The sequence below is a fragment of the Podarcis gaigeae genome, assembly GCF_964106915.1.
Source record: "Podarcis gaigeae genome assembly, chromosome: 14".
NCBI classification, from domain to species: Eukaryota; Metazoa; Chordata; class Lepidosauria; order Squamata; family Lacertidae; genus Podarcis; species Podarcis gaigeae.
Window position 1 is genome coordinate 17,503,047 of NC_139690.1, and position 23,683 is coordinate 17,526,729.

At 42.2% G+C, this 23,683-nt stretch overlaps 1 protein-coding gene across 3 annotated transcripts in view; it reads left to right on the forward strand.

Moving 5' to 3' along the window:
- CTXND1 (cortexin domain containing 1) overlaps positions 1-17,896 on the forward strand; it is a 187,823-nt gene extending 169,927 nt beyond the window's left edge. The window contains exons 1-5 of one of the 3 annotated variants that reach the window (XM_083712981.1): positions 6,201-6,535; positions 8,627-8,980; positions 13,178-13,249; positions 15,178-15,264; positions 16,227-17,896. In XM_083712981.1, coding sequence (XP_083569107.1) covers positions 16,281-16,460 — 180 coding nt within the window. In that variant the 5' untranslated portion in view covers positions 6,201-6,535; positions 8,627-8,980; positions 13,178-13,249; positions 15,178-15,264; positions 16,227-16,280 and the 3' untranslated portion in view covers positions 16,461-17,896. Of the gene's footprint in view, positions 1-6,200; positions 6,536-8,626; positions 8,981-10,979; positions 11,100-13,177; positions 13,250-15,177; positions 15,265-16,226 lie in introns of those variants that run through there. The other 2 variants (XM_083712982.1, XM_083712980.1) reach the window with 2 other exon arrangements.
- The last annotated feature ends 5,787 nt before the right edge of the window (positions 17,897-23,683 follow it).

Consider the following 23,683-nt stretch of genomic DNA (forward strand, 5'->3'; position numbering starts at 1 on the left):
GCCAGGCTGCTGCTTTTTTTAAAAGTCATTTGGTAACCTTACACGGAAAGCAAATTACCACAATTACATTTATATATCACTGTGCAGTGAAGTACTGGTGTTGTTGCAGGTGTCATACCAAAGCTTTGAGTTAATCATTCCTGGTGATTAGATCAGTTAAAGCAGCCCGAACAAAAACAGAAACTTCTGTGGAATAAACAGGGAAAAGCTTGTGTACACAGGTCATTTCTTATTTCCCACATTGCTTTGAAACCTGTAGTTCCCCCGATGAATTAAATACTTTTGCCCTATGTCCATTTCTCAAAGGCGGTCTCTAGTGCACGCTAATTATACAGAGCCTCCAAAGTTTCCCAGGCAGGTAACCTTGAAACACTATTAGCAATTTAATGTGGAATTAGTCACGACGGCTGTAAATCTGTTTATCAGCTTACAGCAGAAATCAAATGCTCTGCAGCATATATAAAGGTGAGCTCCAGAAAAAAGTGGGGGTATTCGGGGGTTATAACCAGTTATTCCCTGCAAGCAGGGCATTCCACTCTCTTCATTCCCTGAATTTCAGTTTTCTTTGCCAGCTTTCACGTTACAGTTCATTGGTCGCTGAGTATGGGCAAATTAGTCCATTTTCATTTCTCTCCGCTTCTAATTTTTCCCATCTTCTGTTCTCCACGCTTTTTAAAAAAACTTCTCACAAAGATTTATCAGCATTTTAGTGCTAATTTCTCCTAATTATCCATTTTACTGCAATATCTCCAGTCAAGTAATGTGTACAAAGATGTATCTACTAAGTGAAAAGTGTGCATTTAAAATTCCGGTTATTAGTGTAAATAACACACTAAATGCATTCTATTAAGGGAAATTGCTTTGCAAAAATTTGAGTCTTTTGTTTTTGTTAATCGCCTTGGGATGTTTCAGGATAAGAGATTCATAAATGGCAACTTGCAGTGAGTACACTTTCATCTTAGATAACACATAACACTTAGATAGTTATGTTCTTTATTGTAAACCTATAACCAAAACAAAAACCCACCCACCCTCTTGGTTTTCAATCCATGCAGGGTAGGCAGAGTTGCATAAATATGCTTGTAAAACCATATCACCTGCTTCAAGGGTGAAGAATGTCTGCTGTCAACACATGCGTTGATGAAATGTACAAGGACAATGTTTCAGGCCGAGATGCCTCTGGGCACTCTGAACACAAACACTTACCCTTTCGCCACACGAGCCCCTAACCTTGGTGAGAAGTTAAGTGGGTCATGTTTTGTGCTCAAGATTAATGGCTTTTTGCTGGTTTCGCCCAGTCCATTAAACTCACTGCTAAGCGCACTTACTCTCTGCATATAAAGGTGAGCTTCTAATGTTCAATCACGCTTGGGTGTCGCACCTAGCAATGGGGACGTACGGTGGGGTTATGCAACGGAGGGCAGATTCTGTTCAACATGGCTTGCACTGAAATCAGGAAGGACATAAGAAGAGCACCGCTGGATCAGGCCAATGATCCACCTAGTTCAGCATCTACCAACCGGTTATCTATGGAAAGTGGAATACTCCCATAGAACACAGAAGCAAGAGGTGCCTTGGGAGAGACAATTGGGAGGGCGCTATTCCTGGCACTACAGACTCTTGTGGTCAAAGAGGAAGCTTATCCCAGCCCTCCACCCAAGGGTGAAAAGCTTCAGGACTGGATGCTACCCTACATGGCCCTGAAGGCTACACAAGTGCCTCCACTCAACAAGAACAACCCTGTGAGATAGGTTAGGCTGAGAGATAGTAGCTAGGGCAGAAGGATATTCTTAAACTTCATGGCTTGAGTGGATATTTGTCCCTCAATCTGGAATGACACTCTTGACGCTACATCCAACCGGCCCATTATAGTGTAATAGCGTAGTTGATCATTCATGCACTGTTCCAGAAAGGCACTGATGTTAGTGCCTTTTCACTGAATAATAATAATAATAATAATTAGACCCCGCCCACCTGGCTGGGTTTCCCCAGCCACTCTGGGCAGCTCCCAACAGAATTAAAAGCACAATAAAACATCAGACATTAAAGAAGAAGAAGAAGAAGAGTTTGGATTTGATATCCCGCCTTTCACTCCCTTTAAGGAGTCTCAAAGCGGCTAACATTCTCCTTTCCCTTCCTCCCCCACAACAAACACTCTGTGAGGTGAGTGGGGCTGAGAGACTTCAAGGAAGTGTGACTGGCCCAAGGTCACCCAGCAGCTGCATGTGGAGGAGTGGAGACGCGAACCCGGTTACCCAGGATTACGAGACTACCGCTCTTAACCACTACACCACACTGGTGAAACAGGGCTGCCTTCAGATATCTTCTAAAAGTCAGATAGTGGTTTATTTCCTTGACATCTAATGGGAGGGCATTCCAAAGGGCGGGCGCCCTACCAAGAAGGCCCTCTGGCTGGTTCCCTGTAACCTCACTTCTTGCAGTGAGGGAACTGCCAGAAGGCCCTCAGAGCTGGACCTGAACAATGGGGGTGGAGACTTAGTGATTCTTTTCATATAGAGAGGCATGCGGTGTTGCACAAGCAATCGTCAAGAATCAGAACCACAGAGTTGGAAGGGACCCCAAGGATCATCCATTCCAGCCCCCTGCAACTCAGGAATCTCAGCTAATTTATATGTATGCACAGCCAGCTGAAATCATCAATAAGCATTCACCCACAAATGCTGTCGATTTGGTGCTTTTGTAAACAAACACACACACGTTTTATGAGAGTCACCATATTACAGTGGTACATCGGGTTACAAACACTTCGGATTACAGACTCCACTAACCTGGAAGTAGTACCTCGGGTTGAGAACTTTACCTCAGGATGAGAATGGAAATTGTGCTCCGGTGGCGCGGCGGCAGCGGGAGGCCCCATTAGCTAACGTAGTACCTCAGGTTAAGAACAGTTTCAGGTTAGGAACGGACCTCCGGAACGAATTAAATTCTTAACCCGAGGTACCACTGTATAACTGTTCAATTTCTTTTCATGAAGTGCATGATTGTTGTTAAATACAAACTGTGATAAGCTGCCATTCTTCCATGCCAGTGATTGGCATGAAATGGATATGGGATGGATGAAATTGTAAATTGTGCCTTCTCTCAGTTGCTCATTTTCCCACACTTACACTTCACTTGGTCCATTCCATATAAGTGTGAGACTTAAAATATATCCATAAATACTTGAATGGCCAAGTGGAGAGTTAAACCTTGGTCTCCCAGGTCTTAATCTAACACTAACCACTGCACCACAATGACGCTCCATGTTTTTGTGGATGTCATTTACCTTTTCATATTTTACAGTATTGTACTGGCATATAAATTCTTTGCATCTTCTAACAAAGGCATAATAAATAACTTAGAACCAAGCAACACCCAGACTTCTTCTTCTTCTTCTTTTAAGAATATTTATTCCCCAGCGTATATCAAACAAGTTTTTCCCACTGCTTTACTGACCAGTTTGGATTTGCAACAATTTTGGCTCCCATTAATCAGCTGTTTGGCATCATATATTGTAAATGATGCATCGATGTACACCAAAAAGTGAAGGAAACTGACAAGCTTTACATATCGCAGGTGCCAACTTGGCTTTGCAGCATGTATCCTTTAAGCAAGTGAAGGCAGAATTATTCTCCTCTGCCTCCTCCTTGCCTTTTTATATAAAAAGAAGAAATTGGGACCAAATATATTTTGTCCTGAGAAATGTAGTGCTGCTAGATGACAGTCTGTCCAACACGCTATGCAAAAGCGACAACCGGAGGGCTTGCCCATTAAAAGAACATTAACCTTGCCTCTATAGCTGTGCTCAGTTTGTTTTGACAAAGAGGCTCTCTGCAATTGACCAGCAATTAACCTTTTTACCTAAGTTTGCTCACCTATGCACAGATTACTCATGCACAAGTTACAGTAAAGTACGATAGAGTTTACTCCTGTCTAATTGATGGACAAGATGGCTGAATATTCCATGTTACTTTGACCATTTGACCTTCTGAGGCATCTTTTATTTCATACCATTCATATTGGCTTCCCCGAATACGTTTGTTGATAAGGAAAGTACAAAATTGCAGTTTGTTGGCACAGATTGACATTAAATGCATTTTAAACCAAAAAACCTAAGTGTGACATTTAGAGTTTGGAAAGAACCACCAGTGGAGCTTGGAGCAATTTGTGAGGGGAGTGTAATATTCTGCAAAACAAACAAACCAAGAACCTAGAGATGGATGAATCTGTCATTTTGGTTTCTCATTTTTCCAGTCTAATGTTCAATTCTCCACATTTGCACATACGTTTCTGGGATTTTAAAAAGATTTCTCACCTCACCCAGCGTTTTCATACAAATTTATTCTAATATATACATTTGCATATGCAACTTTGCCTAAAAGACACCTTTTGGCTAAGCAATTTCCCCTATACAAAAGCATTTTAGTGTTGTTTTCACCAATACAGTGGTACCTTGGTTTAAAAACATAATCCGTTCCGGAAGTCCGTTCTTAAACCAAAGCGTTCTTAAACCAAGGCGTGCTTTCCCATAGCAGCAGGGGACTCAATTTACACTCAACAGGAAATGGAACATGTTCTTATTCCAAGGCAAAGTTCACAAACCAAAACACCTACTTCCGGGTTTGCAGCGTTCTTCATCCAAGTTGTTCATAAACTAAGCTGTTCTTAAACCAAGGTACCACTGTACATGCATTTTTTTAAAACCACACTGGATCTTAGTATATGCATTATTGTACATATTATTTGGTTGGAGAACTGCATTGAAAAGGAGTGAGAGAAGTGTGGCTTTTGAAGGATGGTTGCATTTTGTTTCTTGTAATGTAACTGGAAATGCAAATTAAGTAGGTTGGACTTTCAATAGGAACTGAACCAACCCAAATGCAAGGCAAAAATAGCAGCTAGCCAGGTAGATTTTCTGACAATGGGCCTTCCCACTGATAACAGGGGATCAGCCAAAGTTGTTCTAGACGGGATGCAATGTGTCAATGGACTTGGGATGCTGTCCATATTGCAGAATTATGCAGAGTAAACAAACCGTATATCAAGAGGAGAGAAGGTTAATCTTGGCAAGTTGTATAATGCTGTGGACTAAAGTAATGGCCTGAATGGCTCAATGCTTGGACGGTTTTTAAATGCTGGAGAATGGAAAACATATTATGAATCACCCCCAAGGATTATTAAAATGCAAGCACCGGATTGATTGTGATGTATGAACTATAGCACATAACTGACATGAATAATTGTGTCAGGCCAAAGACTGACAGCGCTCCAGACTGCACCAGACAAAAGCAGACCATCACTCAAAAGGGGTTTTATGAGCAACCCAGCACAGAGGCGTTGACATTTCCTCATTTTAAAAATGGCGAATCAAAGGTCCATTTCCTAAATCCACGGACAGTTATTTGTTTAATGACAAAATTAAGATGGATGTGCCGTCTTCCATGAGGAGTATTTTAAAGGAGCGTTAAAGATTTGGTTTTAGTCTATTAATTTGTGCATGATAGATGTTTCCTACCTCTGATCTCATTAACTGCCAACGCGAAGCTGATCCGTTGTGTAAGGAGCCAAAAACCACGGGGCCACAAAACAGTTGTCCTGGATGAGCATGGTTAAAAGTGGTACTGCACCAAAGTAAGCGAGTGCGCTTATGTGGCTCCCAGGGACACATGAATCTGTTAACTTTGGGCCTCATCTGCACTATGCTTTTAAAGCAGTTCCATACCACTTTAAAGAGTTGTGGCTTCCCTCCCAGGGCTATTTTTCTAGGAAAAGAGGTCACCATGAACGCCTCCCTTGTTCTCTTATAATGGCGCCCACCTGAGAGATGCCAGAACTGAGTTCCGGCTGAAAAATAAGCCCTGCTTTCCCCAAAGAATTATGGAGACTGCAGTTAAGGGTGCTGAAAGTTGTCAGGAGACCCTTACAATGCCCGAGTGATTTAACAACCAACCTCTCTTGCCATGGATAATAATAATAATTATTTATTATTTATTATTTATTATTTATTATTTATTATTTATTATTTATTATTTATTATTTATTATTATTTATACCCTGCCAATCTGGCTGGGTTTCCCCAGCCACTCTGGGCAGCTTCCAACAAAACACTAAAATACAATAACAATACAATACAGCTCTGGGAACTGTAGTTCTCTGAGAGGAACAGGTGTCTCCTAACAACTCTTTGCACCTTTAACAATTTGCAGTGTTGAGGGTGCAAATGGGGCCTTTGTTTCTCTCCATTTATTGGTTTTTTCCCCCTTCAGTCTTACGTTCAGTTGGCCCCACTGTGAATTCCACAAAATCCCAGCAAAAAGCTTGGACTAGAATGCTGCCAATTTCATGTGAGGCCCTTTTAAGAAAAACCCACACCAGATGATGTTGAAATGTGGAGAACTCAACTTGCGATTGGAGGGGAAATGACAAACTGAGAAAAACTAAAATTGACAGATTTGCCACCCCATTCTCACTTAGAGGGCACCAGCAAACAGGCACGAAAAACAAGGAAGAGGAGGAACAGGGCCAGGAATCAGAGGTTTGCATTGAACCTTCACAGTTGCTCGGAAATACCAACTTCTGATGCCGAGGCAACAGAAAGAATGTCACTTCCTGTTCCTCCACACCAGCCATCTTGAAATAACACTTTTGCATTCTCCGAAGTCCTGATTCCCTGGCCCAGGGCCAATTTCTGAATCTCCAAGCCAGTCTGGTTGAGGTAGAGAAGCAAAAAAATCAGATCAGAAGTAGATGGGAAATGCAGAGGAAAAGGAAATATTTCACATCAGTGTTTATGGCCCAAATCTGCTTGTGCCTCTTACTGGCTGTTTACCCTGAAAGGCTTCCTAAAGATCTTGGAAGTCCGAGCTTTGGAAAGGCAGAGTCGTTGCAAGGAACTTCAAGGCAAAAATAGCAGCTGGTAATCACTGACGACTGGCTGATTCCTCCAAGCCAGTGGTGTCCAAATTTTTTTCAAAGAGGGCCAGATTTGATGAAGTGAAGGGCCGTTGACCTTTTTTTTTTTTTTTTTAGGATTTTACTCCAAAGTTGTTAAGCTTTTTTTTTAGAGTTGGCATTGTTGAGCTTCTTTTAGGATTGAAGAAGTTGTTGAGGGTTTTTTAGGATTTTAGTGTTGAGAGTCATTCTGCATAGAAACAGTAAGAATTTTTGTAGGTTTAAGAACAGTTTCTGTAAGCTCTGGGCTGCTTGGATACAGCTGGCCATGACTACAAAAGGAGAAAAGCTGCAGTTTGAACTCTGCCTGCAGGAAAAACACCCACAAGCTTTGCTGTTTGTTGTTTTATAATAAAACCTTTATTTAGTTTGGTTTTACACCGGTCTCTGGTGTCACAGACTCTGTCATCTGCCACCAGAGGAAAATCCCCCTCTAATATTTAGGATTTTACCCCAGGAAATAAACTGCCACAAGGGCCGGATTAAATCAACCAGTGTGCCAGAGTAGGCCCCCGATATTGACTTTGGACATGCCTGCTCTAAGCAGCACTTGCTTAACATTTTTTTCATTTCGTTATATATTGTTTCCCAAAATTGTTTGATGTTTAAACAATTCCACCATATATGTATCATAGTACATTTTCCAGTGTTGCATCGCCAGCAGATATCACTACAATTTTTATTCATTTTTGCTATTCTTTCAGGTGTTAAATACCATCTATGTTGTATTTTGAGCTAATTTTCTTTCAATATATAACACATAGTGAATTTCATATCTTCTTTCCACAATTTTTCCCATTGTTCAAACATTATATTTTCCCCAATATCTTGCGCCCGTTTAATTATTGATGCTTTAACTAATTCATCCTTTGTTTCCCACTCTAAGATCAGATTATACAATTTAGATATATATTTTTTCTTGTATTAAGTATTTATCGAATTTTGATATTTCATTTTCAAATCCTAACTTTTTGTCTTTCGCTAATCTATACTTAATTTGAATATATTGGAACCAATCACTAATATGAGCTTTAATTTCTGTATAATCCTTTAATTCCAATTCTCCGTTTTCTTCCTTTAATACAATTTTATAGGTAGCCCAATTTTCTTTCATATTTAATTTTTTCACTGCGACAATTTCTGCCAGCGATGTTAGCAGGGCATTCTTAATTGTCTGAAGTACACATTTTATTTTATGGAATATTTTTTTTAAAAAAATACTATTTCCATGTTTATACCCAGTCCAACCATTGGTCCATCTAGCTCAGTATTGTCTACCCTGATTGGCAGTGGCAAGGGACATTTTTCAACCATACTTGGAGATGCCAATGATGGAACCTGGGGGATTGCTGCCTGTGGTGAGATGCTAAATTGGTTTTCTGGTCCATTCCAGCACTGTCACTGGTTAAGCCCACTTGCGTGCAACAGCAGTGTGGTGCATCAGCCCCTCCTAACAAAGCAGTACTATAATGTTAGAGAGGGAGGTTTGGAAGAGAAATTCCTACTCTTTTGTAGCAGAGATAGCACAATGGTGATTGCTCCAAGCACGTGAAAACTTGTTACAATTTGCATCTGCCCTCATCCACCTCTAAACAAATGTTCCCCACAAAACTACTTAGGCTAGAATAAATCACAAACATTTAACTCTGCAAATAAGTGAAGATTTTACTCACAGGGTTTCAGGAGTTACAGCAAGCAAGTCTTCATCGGTTGGCGGTGAAATGAAGAAGAAAGGTTCCAAATGACTTAAAGGAAATAACTTGGTTTCCTTACAAAAGAATCAGGCAGTAAAAATCTCTTGTTAAAGAGGTTTTCCATCCACTTGGTTTTTCTTCAGCTGAAATTCTGGCTTCTTTGATGAAGCAGAGAAAAGGGAGGAAGCAAAGGTTGTTGGGAGCCTGCTAAGCCCCACCCACTGGCACCTGGAGCTCAGGTTAACCCCTTCATGCACATAAGTATGAGTTGGTAACTGTATATTACAACATATAATGGGTTGCTTGGCTCCAGGCCCTTTACAGTGATACACCAGGTAAGCCTGTTAGCAAGTGCACAGGAGAAACTGGAAGATGGGGGCCAAAAAGGTGGTAGACATGGGGACTGGCCATAAGATTGGTCCTTGTGGGCCCAGCTAAGGTGCATGGTTCCATAGCAAGTGCCCCGGTATTCCAGGTTGCCATTCCTGGAGCATCATTTTGTCTTGGACCAAGGCATTTTCATCAAGAATGAAGCAAAGGAGGAAATGCTTAAGTCCCTTCCACCAGGACCTCCTCTGATCCGGATACATGTCAATTGTAAAACCGCCCGCCCGCAAAAGGTGGCACCATTTGCATTTTTAAGAACATATTCAATGCAACTATGCATTCTACATCATGTCTAGCTTGGTGCTTAAAACCCCCTATTTACAGAGAGAGGAAGCAGAGTTCCAAAGCCCGCCCTTGCTTGAATTGGAGGAGGAAATCCTAATAGTTAGCTGTATTGTTTTGATCATACAAAGCAAACAACAACAATTCTCTCCCCCCCCCCTCTCTCTCTCTCTCTCACACACACACACAGAGAGAGAGGGGGGGGAGGGAGGGAGGGAGAACGAGCCATCCTCAACTGGAGCGGTTTCATACCTCTCATTCCTAGAATCCATTTTGTTGCTGGGAAACATCAATTCAATTATCAAGTTAAGTCAATTGCTGGAAAAGCAATTAAAAAACCCCCAAAACACTATTAGAACTATTGAAGGGGATCCTGATTTAGCAAATTACCAGGAAATGATTTAAAGGATACTGGTGGTGATTTCGTAATATGATGACTGAAACTTGAACCCTACGCATGTAACTTTCCAAAAACATTCATTTGATATTCTTTCCAGGGCTGCAGTGCAAAAGAAGCGTCATCTCCCCCCATCCCCTGGCCCTACCCAGACTACCATTTGTAAGCAAAATTTAACAAATAATAGTTTGTCCAACAAAGCAGCCAAGTGATCATACGGATAGCAGATATGATGCTTAGGAAAGAGCTGTTTCTGTCTGCCTTTGGGTACACAGAGAGAAGAGGTTGGCTACCAATTATAGCTGAAAAAGAACTCAAGGATACTCACGTTTGAACAATGCAGATGTTCTAGACATGACTAATGGCAGCCAAGCAATCAGAGAATGAACAAGGATCAGTATAGAAAGTTTATCATTATTATTTGTTTGATTTCTTATAAGGTCCCCAGGTCAGGTTACAGCAATCTGAAGTACAGTATGAATGGCAGTTTAAAACAAAATGTATTTTTTTTAATATCATAGCAAAATCAGCACGAAATGTCATAGTTTGTGAAGCCACGTTTTGTTAAACCATAGTTTAACCACTTGTTCGCGATATAACCATAGTTTACTTTAAACTTCCTGTATAGGGAAGTTTTTAATGTTTGATGTTTTATTGTGTTTTTATATATTTTATATTTTTCTGGAAGCTGCCCAGAAAAGCTGGGGCAACCCCACCGCCCCACATCATTAATTACAAGATTTCATGGCAATGGATGTTCCACGGCTGTGGTGCCACCAGTCAAAAGACCCATCCCCTGGTAACCTCCAATCTGTTCCTTGCTAATGATGGACCAGAGAGCAGAAACTCCAATGCCGATCTCAGTGCGTAGGGGTGTTCATCTGGGCACACGTTGTCTTTCAGACAACCTGGTCCTTAGACATTTAAGAGCTCTGAGAATCCTGTCTACAAGCCGTTAACTAATTCAAAATCCGTCTTGTAATTAACCTAACAGCTGTAAAAACCAGCATTTGTTGGAGAAAAGGCTGGTATTCCTTTACTTTCTGAATGATGTTTTAAAATATGGAATTTATGGCTAAAACCTTGGATCCTGGCACACACCCCACAGGTGGGCAATTTGAGAATGTTTAGACCAAGCCTTTTAGGCTTCTTCCATGTGAATAGGAGTTCACTTTTTGAATAAGAAGAATTATACATCACAGGGAAGGGGGGCATCAGGATTTTAGAGATGCTTAGGTGGGGCATGGCCAAAAAAAGGTTGGGAACAGGAATACGAAACAAATTATATATCTATGTATGACTTGTTGCTTTACTAACTTATTCAGAATTATGTAGGTTTGTTTTTGTAGAAAATTAAAAATGTCTCCAGGCCTGATGCACCCATCAAGGTAGCTATTAATGCAAGTTTAGGTCCTATCTGCACTATAAATTTAAACTGTCATACCACTTTAGGCAGTCATGGCTTCTCCATAAGAATCATGGGAATTGTAGTTTATTAAAGGTTCTGAGTTGTTGGGAGACCCTCATTCCCCTCACAGAGCTACCATTCTCACCACCAATGCCTCTTTTCAAGGAACTCTGGGATTTCGGCCATGAAGGGAATCGGAGTCTCCTAACAACTCCCAACACCCTTAGCAAACCACACTTCCCAAGGTTCTTTGGGGGAAGCCATGATTTTAAAGTGGCATGATACTGCTTTAAATATGTAGTGCAGATGGAGCTTTCAAAGCAACAGGCCATAGTTTCTTTTAGCATGGATTGCCCGAAGGGCATCACATGAATGAATGTCCTTCTCTAGTCTACTGATTTGTGAAATTCCCAATTTCGAGCTACTCTATAAATACTCTTTCATTTCCAGAAGAAGGGGGAAAAACCTCACAGGTTGTAGGGGAAACACTATTTAAAGTCTCTGGGCCTCAGAGACAAAATGAGTTAGAGAATTGTCATGAATTAAATGAGGCATATAAGAGCTGATGCAGCTCTGCAAATTACACAGCTAATAGAAGAAGCCGAACAGAAGAATTGAAAATGCCCCAAAGGGGCTACAGATAAAGGAACCCCACAGCTGCCGTCAGCTTTGCTGATGTAATAATAGACTGGTTTCTTTCCTGAAAGAACTTTAGCAGGAGAAAAAATACAATTAAGTTTGCTGGGGAATGTTGCAGATCAAACATATTGCTCTCTCTAGGCAGTAGAAGTCACTACCCTGTCTATATCAATCAACAGGATTTCGCTTCATAATCAGAGAAGCCTGAGATTTTTTTATTTAAATCAAAGTAGGATGATTACAGACACTGCAATATGATTAAACCATCAGGCCTGCAGTTTAATGGACCTGGAACTGAAATTAGAAGCAGATTCATTGGTATAATTTTGAATAGGTGGCAGATAATTAAGTGGCTCTTATACTGACTCATGAGAACATTCATTTCACATTAAAGTCTGCATGGGGTGAGAGTTGCCAGTGTTAGGATGGAATTTGTATAAACCTGTGATGGATATGGAAATTTGGCTCCTAAAGTTCTATTGAGATAAATGGTTTGCACATGGTGTTCTTCCTCAAAAACTCAGCAGGTGTTCCTCTCAATGAAAATATATCATCATCATCATCATATCTGTATGCCACCTTTCCATAGCTGAAACTATGCTCAAGGCGGCTTATAACATGACAAGATTTACATAATTACAAACATAACAGAAGTCATAATCAATAAATAAAGCACATCAAAAAGGACACAACCAAATGGAAACCATTTCCATGTAAATCATAAGATCTAAAACTAAAGATATAACAATAATATCAATAACAGTGACAGCTCTCTCAACGTAAACAATATTCCAGCCCAAGAATCTGTTCAACAGCCTCAGCTTTTGTAGCTGGAGTCAGTCAGCACTCCACTCTCACAGGCAGGATGGGAAAGGGTCAGCAAGGCAGGGTGCAGGTCTGCCAGGGCTCACAGCCAAGATGGTCTCATTTAAAACAACACAGATAAACATTTAAAACAATTTAAAAGTAGCTGCAGTCCTCGTGGAGACTTTCAGGCCTTGCCCCAAGCCAGGTGGAAAGAGGCAAGGGCAGGGTCCTTCAGGCCCTCAGCAGGCAGTCCTCCTGATATGTGATGATGTAGCAGTTCGTCGGAAAGGCAGCTTACCTGTCACTTTCGATCATCTCTAACAATGCATGGCTACTAGTGTTAGACTGTGGCCTCCTAAACGGTCATGGCTTCTGCCACAGAATCCTGGGACCTGTACTTTGTTATTGGTAGGACATTCACAGTCCTACCTGGAGAGCCCAGGAATTGAATCCAGAACCTTCTGCATGCAAAGCACATGCTCTACCACTAATTCTCTCTATCACCAAGATGTTTGACAGTCATCCGTTAATTGCTTTCGTAATTGAATGAGATTTATCATACTTTTAAGTGCACGTACAAATGACACCTACATGATATTACCATTCTTCCAGGTCTTGGCCTGAACGAATCTTTGTGAAGTCTCGATGTTAGAAAGCTGAGAAGCAAAGGCACCAAGCATTAGAGTAAGTAAGCACCAGAACTTGCTCAGATGCCCACCTCCAACATGCAAGAGTTTGTTTGAATAATTGTAATTGTGTAAGATTGGATTTGCTCAGTGTTGTTTTTTCCCCCTGAAGGTATTCAAGGGTACACAATCCTGGCACCATTTTTTTTAGGAAAAAAGCACTGATTAAAAATGAAACACAGTAACGACTTCATGGTGAATACCGGCACCTTTTTTCTAGGAGAAAAGCACTGAGTTTACTGTATTAAATTAGAAAGGGAAATTGAAGTGTAGGTGGGTTTCCACGAGGCAAGACACAGCAATAAGAACAAGAACCATTTTTGAATGAACAGAACTGCACAACAGGGTCAAAGCAACTGCTTATATACATTTCTGAAGTCGTGGGCCACTCCCACTCCCAACGTGATTGGCTGTCTAAACTTCCAAACTGTGAATCATAACTCAGACAGAGTTCGAGGGCCAATGGCAGAGGCCCAAATCCTGAAATGTTCTGTGATTGGATATCATGTATCAAATCAGAACACAGGGGCTCAGAATCCTTGGTCCAGACTCAAGCTCAGGCAAACACAGACCACAGAATACGTAACAAAAACGACACTTCCTCTGTAGTCACCAGTTTGGGGTCAGGAAATGTGCAGACTGGCAGGCCTCTGCACATCTTCTTTGAAGGTGTTTTGTTAGAATAAAGTTACAAACTCAAGCCAAAAAGCAGCTGGTTCCTGGCAGGGGCCCCTGGCTGGCTTAGCCCTCTAAAGCCTGGGACAAGTTCCCTCACCCCTGCCCAGGCCTGCAGACTGTTTGTTGCTGGGGACAAACATTATGGTTGATGGATTACAGAAACAGCAGGAGGAATGGCGCATGACAGATTGCTATTGTTGCTTGGGGGTTACAGCAAAGAGAGTCTTTTTTCTCCTAGAATTCATTTCTACATAGTTGTGTGGGTAGGGTTGCCATAGTTCAAAAAGTGAAAATCCAGACATTTCGCTGATCTCCACCCAGACACTGCTTGCAGCTGCAGTATTCCGGATACATCCAGGAAATTCCAGACGTATGGCAACCCTATGTGTGTGGGGACTTTAAAGCAGTGGTGCAGGAACAGGGAGGGAGCTTCACTCGGTCACTCTTCTGCTCATAGCAGGAGTGATAACATCATCTGCTAGTGCAGTATTTGCCAATACTGTAAGCTTAAGGTTGTGCATTGCTGCATGGTGCCCATTGGGTAGGCTGCAAGCCAGGGAGGCCAACAGTAGGTGGCGCTAGAGCCAATGGCAGGTGCAATCACAACTGATGCTAGTTTTCTCCCCACTCTCCTCCCTGTCCAGCTCTATAAAGGCAACCCTGAGGCCACATTCCCACCATCCATTTGAAGCACAATGATACCACTTTTTAAAAAGTTATGGCTTCCCCCAAAAAGCTACAATTCCCAGAATTCCGTGGGAAGAAAGATTGATTGTTAAGCACTCTGGTATCATAGTTCTTTAGTGGATAGTGGGAATGTGGCCCTAGCTAGAACATATTGATAGGATCCTAGCATTTGCAAAATAAATCAGGGTGTGTAAAGAGAAGTTATTATATTAATATGAAAAACACAGAATAAGCCTCTTGGTGTCTTTTAGACTTTGATTGATGGCTAAAGTTGTGATTTAACTGGAACACTTTCTGTTTGACATTTGTCTGTTTTTAAATTCTTTGCACTGGTTGTCCCTCATATCTTACTGATGGACGTATCCCTGAGGCTGACATGGTTTCGATACTGTATTTCTGCGCCTCACAAAAGTATCCAGTGCCAGCCCTATTTATGTAATGTGAGCGAGAGATTTAATAATTTTCAGGGTAGCAGCCCGACAGATTTGAAACAGAGAAATAAATGTTCATTTTTAAGGCCACAGGAGAGTGAAATTAACATTTTTGTCCCTTTTGCCATAGGGGCCGTACCCATCGCCTTTCAGCCTGATCTGGAGCGTATGACAAAGAAACATTTCTTACACAGCAGTGGCCCATCTAGTATATCAGGTCAGTTTCCTTGTGTAGCCCCTGTTAAATCACTTTGATAACTCTGTGAAGGGACATGGGGACCTTGTGGGAGGGAAGCCATGACTGTTTGATTTGATGGTATGATTGAAAGGCATAGATCAGATGGGGCCTTGGTTTCGGCTGGACTTTTATGTTGGTTCAAGGAAAAAAATAGGTATAAAAAGATAATTCCTGGATACCAAGATCCAAGTTTGCTGCAAGTACTCTTTGGTGAGCGAAATCTCTCCCAGCAGAGATTTAAAGTCACAAAATATGCAGCAAAGTAAAGCATGAAAATATGGGCTGTTCAACCTTTAAAATATGCCCTTTAAAGCGAGATCCAAAATGTCCCCTTAAAAGTTTATTTTCAGAGTTTCCCTCTTCCCGCAGCATAGGAAAAAGTCACATGCTTGGTGACTTCAAAAAATTGTTTACTTACAAACTCTTCAAAGGCCAGATTAATGAGTCGGGGACAGGGGATGCACAGGCAGTAAAACTTGGCTTAGTTGCAAAAGTGGTGAAAGTTCCTAAATTATTGGCATAGGGACTCAAGAGTGGCTGGTTAGAGCCATGCGGCTGAGTTGGACCAGCTCAACCTCCTCACATGCAGAGCTTCTCAGGTAGAGTGGCCGTGGGGGACAGGTGGGAGACAATAGGCTTTATTGCCTGTTTCTTCCCAAGGTGAGGAAAGTGGACATTATCTAAGCTTGGCAGGACAGCTTACTCTATGGTATTAACCCCTTCGTGCCTTAATTAAACTTGAGCATGTTGGTTATATGAGGCTGGTTATCCCACACTTTGGTGTCCTGACTCTGAAGTCAGTCCCAAGTCTAGGCAGGTATGTTTAGGTTCATAAGCACCTTAACTTGCTTCTTTAAAAAACAACAACCAGCCAAGGACATGGGCTGTAGATTTCATGACACTTTGCTCAGTCAGTCCCGTCTCCTTGTCGTCTTTCACAGGTGTACAATGAGGGTAGCAGTGGGAATCAACCCTGATGTGGAGAGACATAAACCATGGAAGGACCAACACCCGAACCCGTCTTTGTCGACGTGGACAAAGGACTAACGCTAGCATGCTTCGTCTTCCTTTGCCTCTTCCTGATCGTCATGATTATCCGCTGCGCAAAAGTCATCATGGACCCTTACAGCGCCATCCCGACGTCTACGTGGGAGGAACAGCACCTGGATGACTGACAGGGGAGAGAGGGGAGGAGGCGGGCAACAATCATGAAGCCACATGGACCAACCAAAAGCTTGCGCGAGAGAGCACAACACGGACAGCTGCCTTGCCTGGAGGAGGGCACAAAATATTATACAGCTTTTCCGAGATGCACAGGGCAGTGTAGGTCCCCCTGAGAGCACACTGGTGATAGCTTTCTGCCTATCAGCCTCGATACATCGCCGTGTCCTTTCTCCTTCCGAAGGAGTGACCTCCAGGTTTTAATGAGGAAATGATTATGATTGTATATCAAGTAGCACAAAAGCTCTCTAGGCACTAGAAAATCCCTTCCAAGCTTTTTTCTAGTATAATCTCTATTAAGCACCTTCTCTCTGTTTTAAATCGTTATTTGTAATTGAAATGGGCAAATACATGCTATAAATACAGGCAGATGCTATGCAGAGATACCAGGGCGGTATGAGGGTCAAAGACGAGGGGGGCTGGCATTTTAAAACGAGGGCACTCTTTACAAGATTGGCAATAATAATAAAGAAACCTTAAGGGTTGTTGTTTTTCTCTGCGTTGGAACTGGAGTGGGTTGCAAGGTTGATTAAAAACCACTGTCGTAACAGATGTGCAGAATATGGACATCTGCTCCTTGACTTTCAAAGCACAGGGCTTCTCCCAAAGAACCTGGGAACTGTAGTTTGTTAAGGGCACTGGGAATAGTAGCTGTGTGGGGAGTAAAATGCAGTTCCCAGGGAAGCCATCTGTTTAAATGCCTGGTTTGGATCTCTGATAGCATTTAGGTGAGCTCTCCTTGGAAGCTCTCCTATGAAGTCTCTTTGGAGCTTCTGTTAATATTGGGTGACCTCTGAGGAAGAGTCTGCTGTTGGCTACGTCTTCCAATAGTGAACTGAGTGGATCCATGCAAATGGATCTGGAGTCGATGCAGGACTTTTATGAAACCAGAGGGAAGTATCAGCATCTTCAGATGAACCCTGAGGTATAGGGAAGCATCTCTATATATCCACACAAACCAAAAGGGGGGCAAGCCCATGGCAGGCCCAGCACCAATGGTCAGAGGATTGTGCCCCATGCTAGTCCTACTCAGAGTAGACCCATTTAAATTAATGAACCTAAGATAGCCATGTTCCTTAATCTAAGTGGGTCAACTCTGAGTGGCTACAACCCAAAGACACATTTCCCCTCCACTTCCCCTGAGTCCTAGAAATAAATAAACCCGTCCTTCATATATATCCTGCTTTTCAAAGAGATGGGCATTGGTTACTTATAAAATATAGGCCACCAAACATGCGCTGATCTTAAAATGAATGACTCCCCTCTTGTTCCCAGTTTCACGGGAGGTATTTTTAGCCGAGTCTAGACAGTCATCTGTCAGGGATGCTGCAGCTGCCAGAATCATACCTTGAACAAGGAGTTGAACTAGATTGGGGTGGTGAGCAGGCTTCAGGCCTCCAGGATCTGTATTATTATTATTATTATTATTATTATTATTATTATTATTATTTTATCATCATCATCATCTTCTCAAGATCTACCAACTGGAGCCAGATGCAAATGATGCACAATTGGAATGCAAGGTTCCTTTGAGCACATTTGGAGCCAATGAATGTGTTTTTCTGTACCAGAACTGAACTGGGAGTCCCCTCACACAAAAGTCCTCTCCTGGTTTACATTTAAAGAAGCATATTACTTTAAACAGACATGGCTTCATGGCTTCCCCCAATGAATCCTGGGAAGTGTAGTTTGTTAAGGATGCTGAGAGGCGTTAAGTGACCCCCCTTTCCCCCTCCCCCTGAGACCTACAATTCCCAGAGTACCCTGTAAATAAGGATTTATTGTTAAACCACTCTGTTGCCCTGTGAAGGAAACAGGGGTCTCCTAACAACTCTCAACATCCCTTATCAAACTCCACTGTTTAAAGTGCTATGATACTGTTTTCAGTGTGTAGTGCAGATGGGGCCCAAGTCATTTTGTCACTGCTGTTCTTGAACATCTGGAAGCCCTTGCAAAGCTTCCCCATCTGCCTTCTGCCTTCCCCTGGACAAGATGGCCTTCACCAAACTTGCCACATCTGGATGAAGAGCAGGGAGGGGGCCTCATGTCACATGACAATTATGAAAGCCAGCCTCGGGGGGGGGCAGTGGGCACCTTTGCAGTGTTGCTGAGAAAGAACCATGGGTGCCGGTAACAAAATGGCTGCCGTGGCAGAGTGTGACAAATTGCAAAATGGCTGCCACATCTAAATAAGCATTAAAAGATACGGGACCACAAATGGGTGGGGACACAGCCTTGCCCATCAAAGAGGATTCTCACAGAGAAAAACTCTTTGCACCTCTGTGGGCATGTTTAACGGGGCATGTTCAGTGCAGGAGGGGCTGAGCTACTGCATATACACCTACATTCCTTCCAGCTACATACAGTGGTACTTTGGTTCTCAAACTTAATCCGTTCCAGAAGTCTGTTCCAAAACCAAGGCGTGCTTTCCCATAGAAAGTAATGCAAAACAGATTAATCTGTTCCAGACCTTAAAAAAAGAACCCCTTAAACAGTAATTTAATATGAATTTGACTATCTAACAACACCATTGATCCATAAGAAGAAAGCAATAATCAATGTACTGCACTATAAAATAAATAAGACAGTATTGTAGATGATAAAAGTTAAAATTAATTTCTTTTCTTACCTGCACTATTATAGTCATTATTTGGATGGGAGGCTTTTATCAATTTCTGCAGTCACACAATCAATCAATCAATCAATCAATCAGTAGCTGAACTGGGTTCCACACAGTCACAAAAACAAATTAACCAAAAAAGCCTCAAAAACCAAAACGCAAAAGCGCCAAACTTAATCTGTTCTGGAAGTCTGTTTGGCTTCCAAAACGTTCAAATACCAAGGTGCAGCTTCTGATTGGTGCAGGTGCCCCAGAAACAATAGCCGACACCCACATCGGACATTCGGCTTCCGAAAAACGTTCAAAAACAGGAACACTTACTTCCAGGTTTCTGGCGTTTGAGAACCAAAGCGTTTGAGAACCAAGGTACCACTGTAATTCTAAGAAGTAAAGTTGAGAAGAGAGGGTAGTCTGCGCCCCCTAGATCAGGGTTTCCCAAACTTGGGTCTCCAAGCTGTTTGGGGACTACAATTCCCATTGTCCCTTACCTGCTGGCTAGGGATGATGGGAGTTGTAGTCCAAAAAACTTGGGAAACTCGGCTCTAGCTATTACTGGACTTCAACTCCCATCATTCCCACCCCTTGAGAACAGCCAATGGTCAGAGATGATGGGAACTGTAGTCCAGCAACATTTGGAGGGCCACAGGTTAGGTACTCTTTGTTATGTAGGCTGGATGTCATTTTCTACCAGGAGAAGCCCAGAGAGAGTAGGGGAATTAAGTAATTCTATTCCACCTAAGACTCGAATCAGGCCAACTCAGGCTTATCCAGAACTGCAGCCAGACATATGCCTTCTGAATGAGGATTCCTACCCTAGTAGGTAGGAGTTGCCAATTTTTTTCCTGGTAGGGCTCCTCCACCTTTAACTGCAGCCTGACAGAAATTTAGCAGGTGGATTTTTTTCTCCATCAGTTCCACCTCCAGGCTCAGTTTTGCTTGCTAATTTTTTGCCTGTAAGGCTGCTGTTAAATGCAGACTAAAGCTGGCAACCTTCTTCAGCAGCTGAAGAAGAAAACAGTGGCTGCTGATGAGGGTTGCCAACTTTTTTCTGGCAGGGGGCTCCTTTGCCTTTAACAGCTGTCTGGCAGGTTTTTCTCTCACAGGGGACAAAACACAAAGGAGACCAGTAGGAAAGGAGGAAAGCAAATTTTGGACCTCCTAAATACCTCATCTGCTGATGTTTCTGGTTATGCTCCTCCATAAGATGCCTTGTTCAACGCACAGACAAGTCCCAAAGACAGCCCTCTCGTTGGTGCAAATTTCCGTTGAAGAAAATATATATATATATCAATGGAAGTTTCACATCCAGAAAGGGCTGCAGCTTTGGGTGACAAGGTAGTGATTCTGAACTGCATGAGACAAAGTGCCTCTGCTAATTTTATTTTAATGTAAAATAAAATGAATTTTAAGTCTTAAATAATTCTTCCGTACTGGGGACAGTTGCACTCAGAGAAAGAACACCTAGCAGAAACCTTGTAGTGAATGTATTATCTAATAAATGGCCTCCAACAACTAAAGTGCTTTGTCATCCATTTATCAAAAATCTTTTAAAAAGAAGCCTCACCTCATATACACCTTTCTTTCTTCATTGCATATCAATGGATCTTCCCCTATACACACAGTGAACATGGTGCGATGTGGTGGGGAAAGGATTAGGCTAGGACTATGAAAACCTGGGTTCAAATCCCAGAGGTGCCCTGATAACAACGTCACCTGTTTCACAGTGTGGTTGTGGGGATCAAAACACAGCACTGTATGTTGCATTGAGCTAATGAGATGAAAGGTAGATGCATGCTCAGTGTATTTCCCCTCGATTCTGTTACTGCTTTTTTTTTGTCCCTATTACTTGATAAAAGGTGGGGGAATGTGATAAGTGGCAAAGTTCAGGTCAGAACAGAAATCGCTGCCTTCTTGCATCCCCAGATACAATATATTTTTTCATGCTACTGTTATAAGAAAAACCTGCTCCTTTTCCCTTATGGGGTATCCAAGAGCCCATATAGCAGTGTTTCTCAACCTTGGGTCCCCAGATGTTGTTGGACTACAACTCCTATCATCCCTGAGCTCTGGCCTTGCTAGCTAGGGATGATGGGAGTTGTAGGCCAAAAACATCTGGGGACCCAAGGATGAGAAAGGCTGCCATATAGAGATAGGTCCCCTATCAGTAGGAGAAAATAACAGAGGCCAACCAGATAATATTGAGAAGCAAGGCAGCTAGTAATCCTGATCTTTATTAACTGGTGCAGCAGGGTGCTCACTATCACATGCTGGAGGCAGGAGGGACCGAGAACAATGGTGTGCAAACCCTTATATAAACTTTTGAAATTGCCCACCCTGTAGCTCAAGACCACCCCCAAAAACATCATACATACATCACAGGAGGCAGTCTAAAGCAGAAATCCTGTTTGCCAGGTGAAATATACTCAGAGTCTAGAGCAGATTTCATGCTCTTTATTCAGCTCATAGTGGTGAGGAGGAATGAAAGTTTCCCCAAAGTATCTGCTTTATATACATTATTTACACAATGGGCTGCACGTGATTGGCTAATTCCGGAATTCTCCTGTAGGCCAATCAGGTTGTGGATTCACTTCCATCTGGAGCTGGATTGGGTGGCTTCTGCAGACCAATCATACTGCTGCATTGTTCTAGGACCAATCAGACTGCTGCATTCTGAATCCTATTGTTCTAGGACCAATCAGATTGCTGCATTTTGGATCCTATTGTTTCAGGACCAATCAGACTGCTGCATTTCAACTCAGTACATAACACCAGGATATCTGTTAATGATCACTGATTGCTTTACCTGGGCAGCCTGGCCATTCTTTTGTGATGGTAAATACTTTAATTCCTGAAACCAGGTCACAGGATTAAGACAGGATTTGTAAGCAAAAAGACAAAGGGGAAGGCTTTCCCATTTCCTTCCTCCTTGCAGAGAAATATTAGAGGCCAATTTGGGAGAGTCAAAATGGTTTCAGGACTCCTGTACTATTTCAGACACGTGGTTTATATACTTATGTGTTTGCCTTGTACATTTATGAACATTTATTTTATATTTGGGATCTTAGAATTCTTATAACACTACACAAATGGAGCTCCTGAAGAACACTATCGTTCTTGTGAGCATAAAAAGCATGTGTCGAGGAGACGGGGAGAGACGTTTTTAAACCGAGGCATGATGTAAATATGCAAAACTTGTTTTCTTTCCAGGCTTCTCTTGGAAAAGGTAATTTTGCACTGAATGGAGTGGAGCTCCTTCCAATTCTATCCCACTGCTCTAAAAACATTACATCTATCTTCCCTTCAACCAAAGACTCGCCACTGCCTGCATCTCTGTACATGGTCAAGGAGGAACTGCAATAAGCCATCACCTAAGCATGGAAAGGCTCATTGAATGCCGCACACCAGATTTCCAATACCGAGAGCAAGGTCTGCTTTCTCGCTGGCATTCCAAAATGTAAAGATATTGCTAATGTACTGTTAGCACAATTTCCGTGCCCTACAGGGGATGCCGTGTCGCATAAACTGGCCGGACGTATGTCCTTGCAAGTACTGAAGCTTTGAGCTATCTGGTCCTTGATGCTATCATTAGATGAAGCTTTAATGCTATTTGCTTAACAGATGTTTGTGCCTGCACCTCTCACATGCTGTGAAATTATCCCAGGCGGTGTTTTCAGAGAGCCTGTGCATCCTCTAAATGAACGCTCCAGTCGAGGGAGATTCATTCTGTTCCTTTGGCACCGTTTAGAAAAATCAATTTGGTGCCAGTAGAAATCTGCAAACTTGACAGCTGCAGGCCTGAAGCTGTATTTTGATCTGGGCGGCTCTTTTCCAAAATTCCCCTCTGTAAAGCATCATGTTTCTGTTTCAATGCGTTGGCAATAAATAGAAGGTTTTATGATATCCAACAAACAGCTACAATTCCTCACTTTTGAAATGATACCAAAGAGTTTTCAGGGACTCCTCTTCTCTCTCTCTCTCTCTCTCTCTCTCTCTCTCTCTCTCTCTCTCTCAGAATAGACAACATCCAGAACAATTCTGCAAAGTACTGAGAAGCGGGGGGAGCCATTTCAAACAGGGAGAATCTTCTAGACAAAGTTAACTAGATAGTAAGCTAGTCTTCCAAATAAATGCAGTTAACCATGGCATTTACCATAGCCCCTATAGCAGATGACCTGGGATGTATGGACTTTCTGATCCGTGAATCATAAACATCAGGGGAAGAATTCAAGGTACTACATTGGCACTACACCAGTCAACAATTGACACCACCAAGTTGGATGACCTTAAAACAAATCTCTCCATCTCTTGGGGCAGCACTTCATCAAATCACCAGCAAAGAAAATAGCTTTCCGCAGAGACTGGGAGCCAGACAGCTGTCCATCTTGTAGCACTGGCACCTGCCATATGCATAAGCTGGCAGAGTTAAATCGATCAGCTCTCCCTTCTGAAGGGAACTTTTATCACTGCAGTTTTTAGGCTTTTTGCTGAGACAGAACTAATTTTGTGGGCAGTGTTCAGCTATGACTGATTTATCTCTTTCGTCGCATTTTCTTCCAA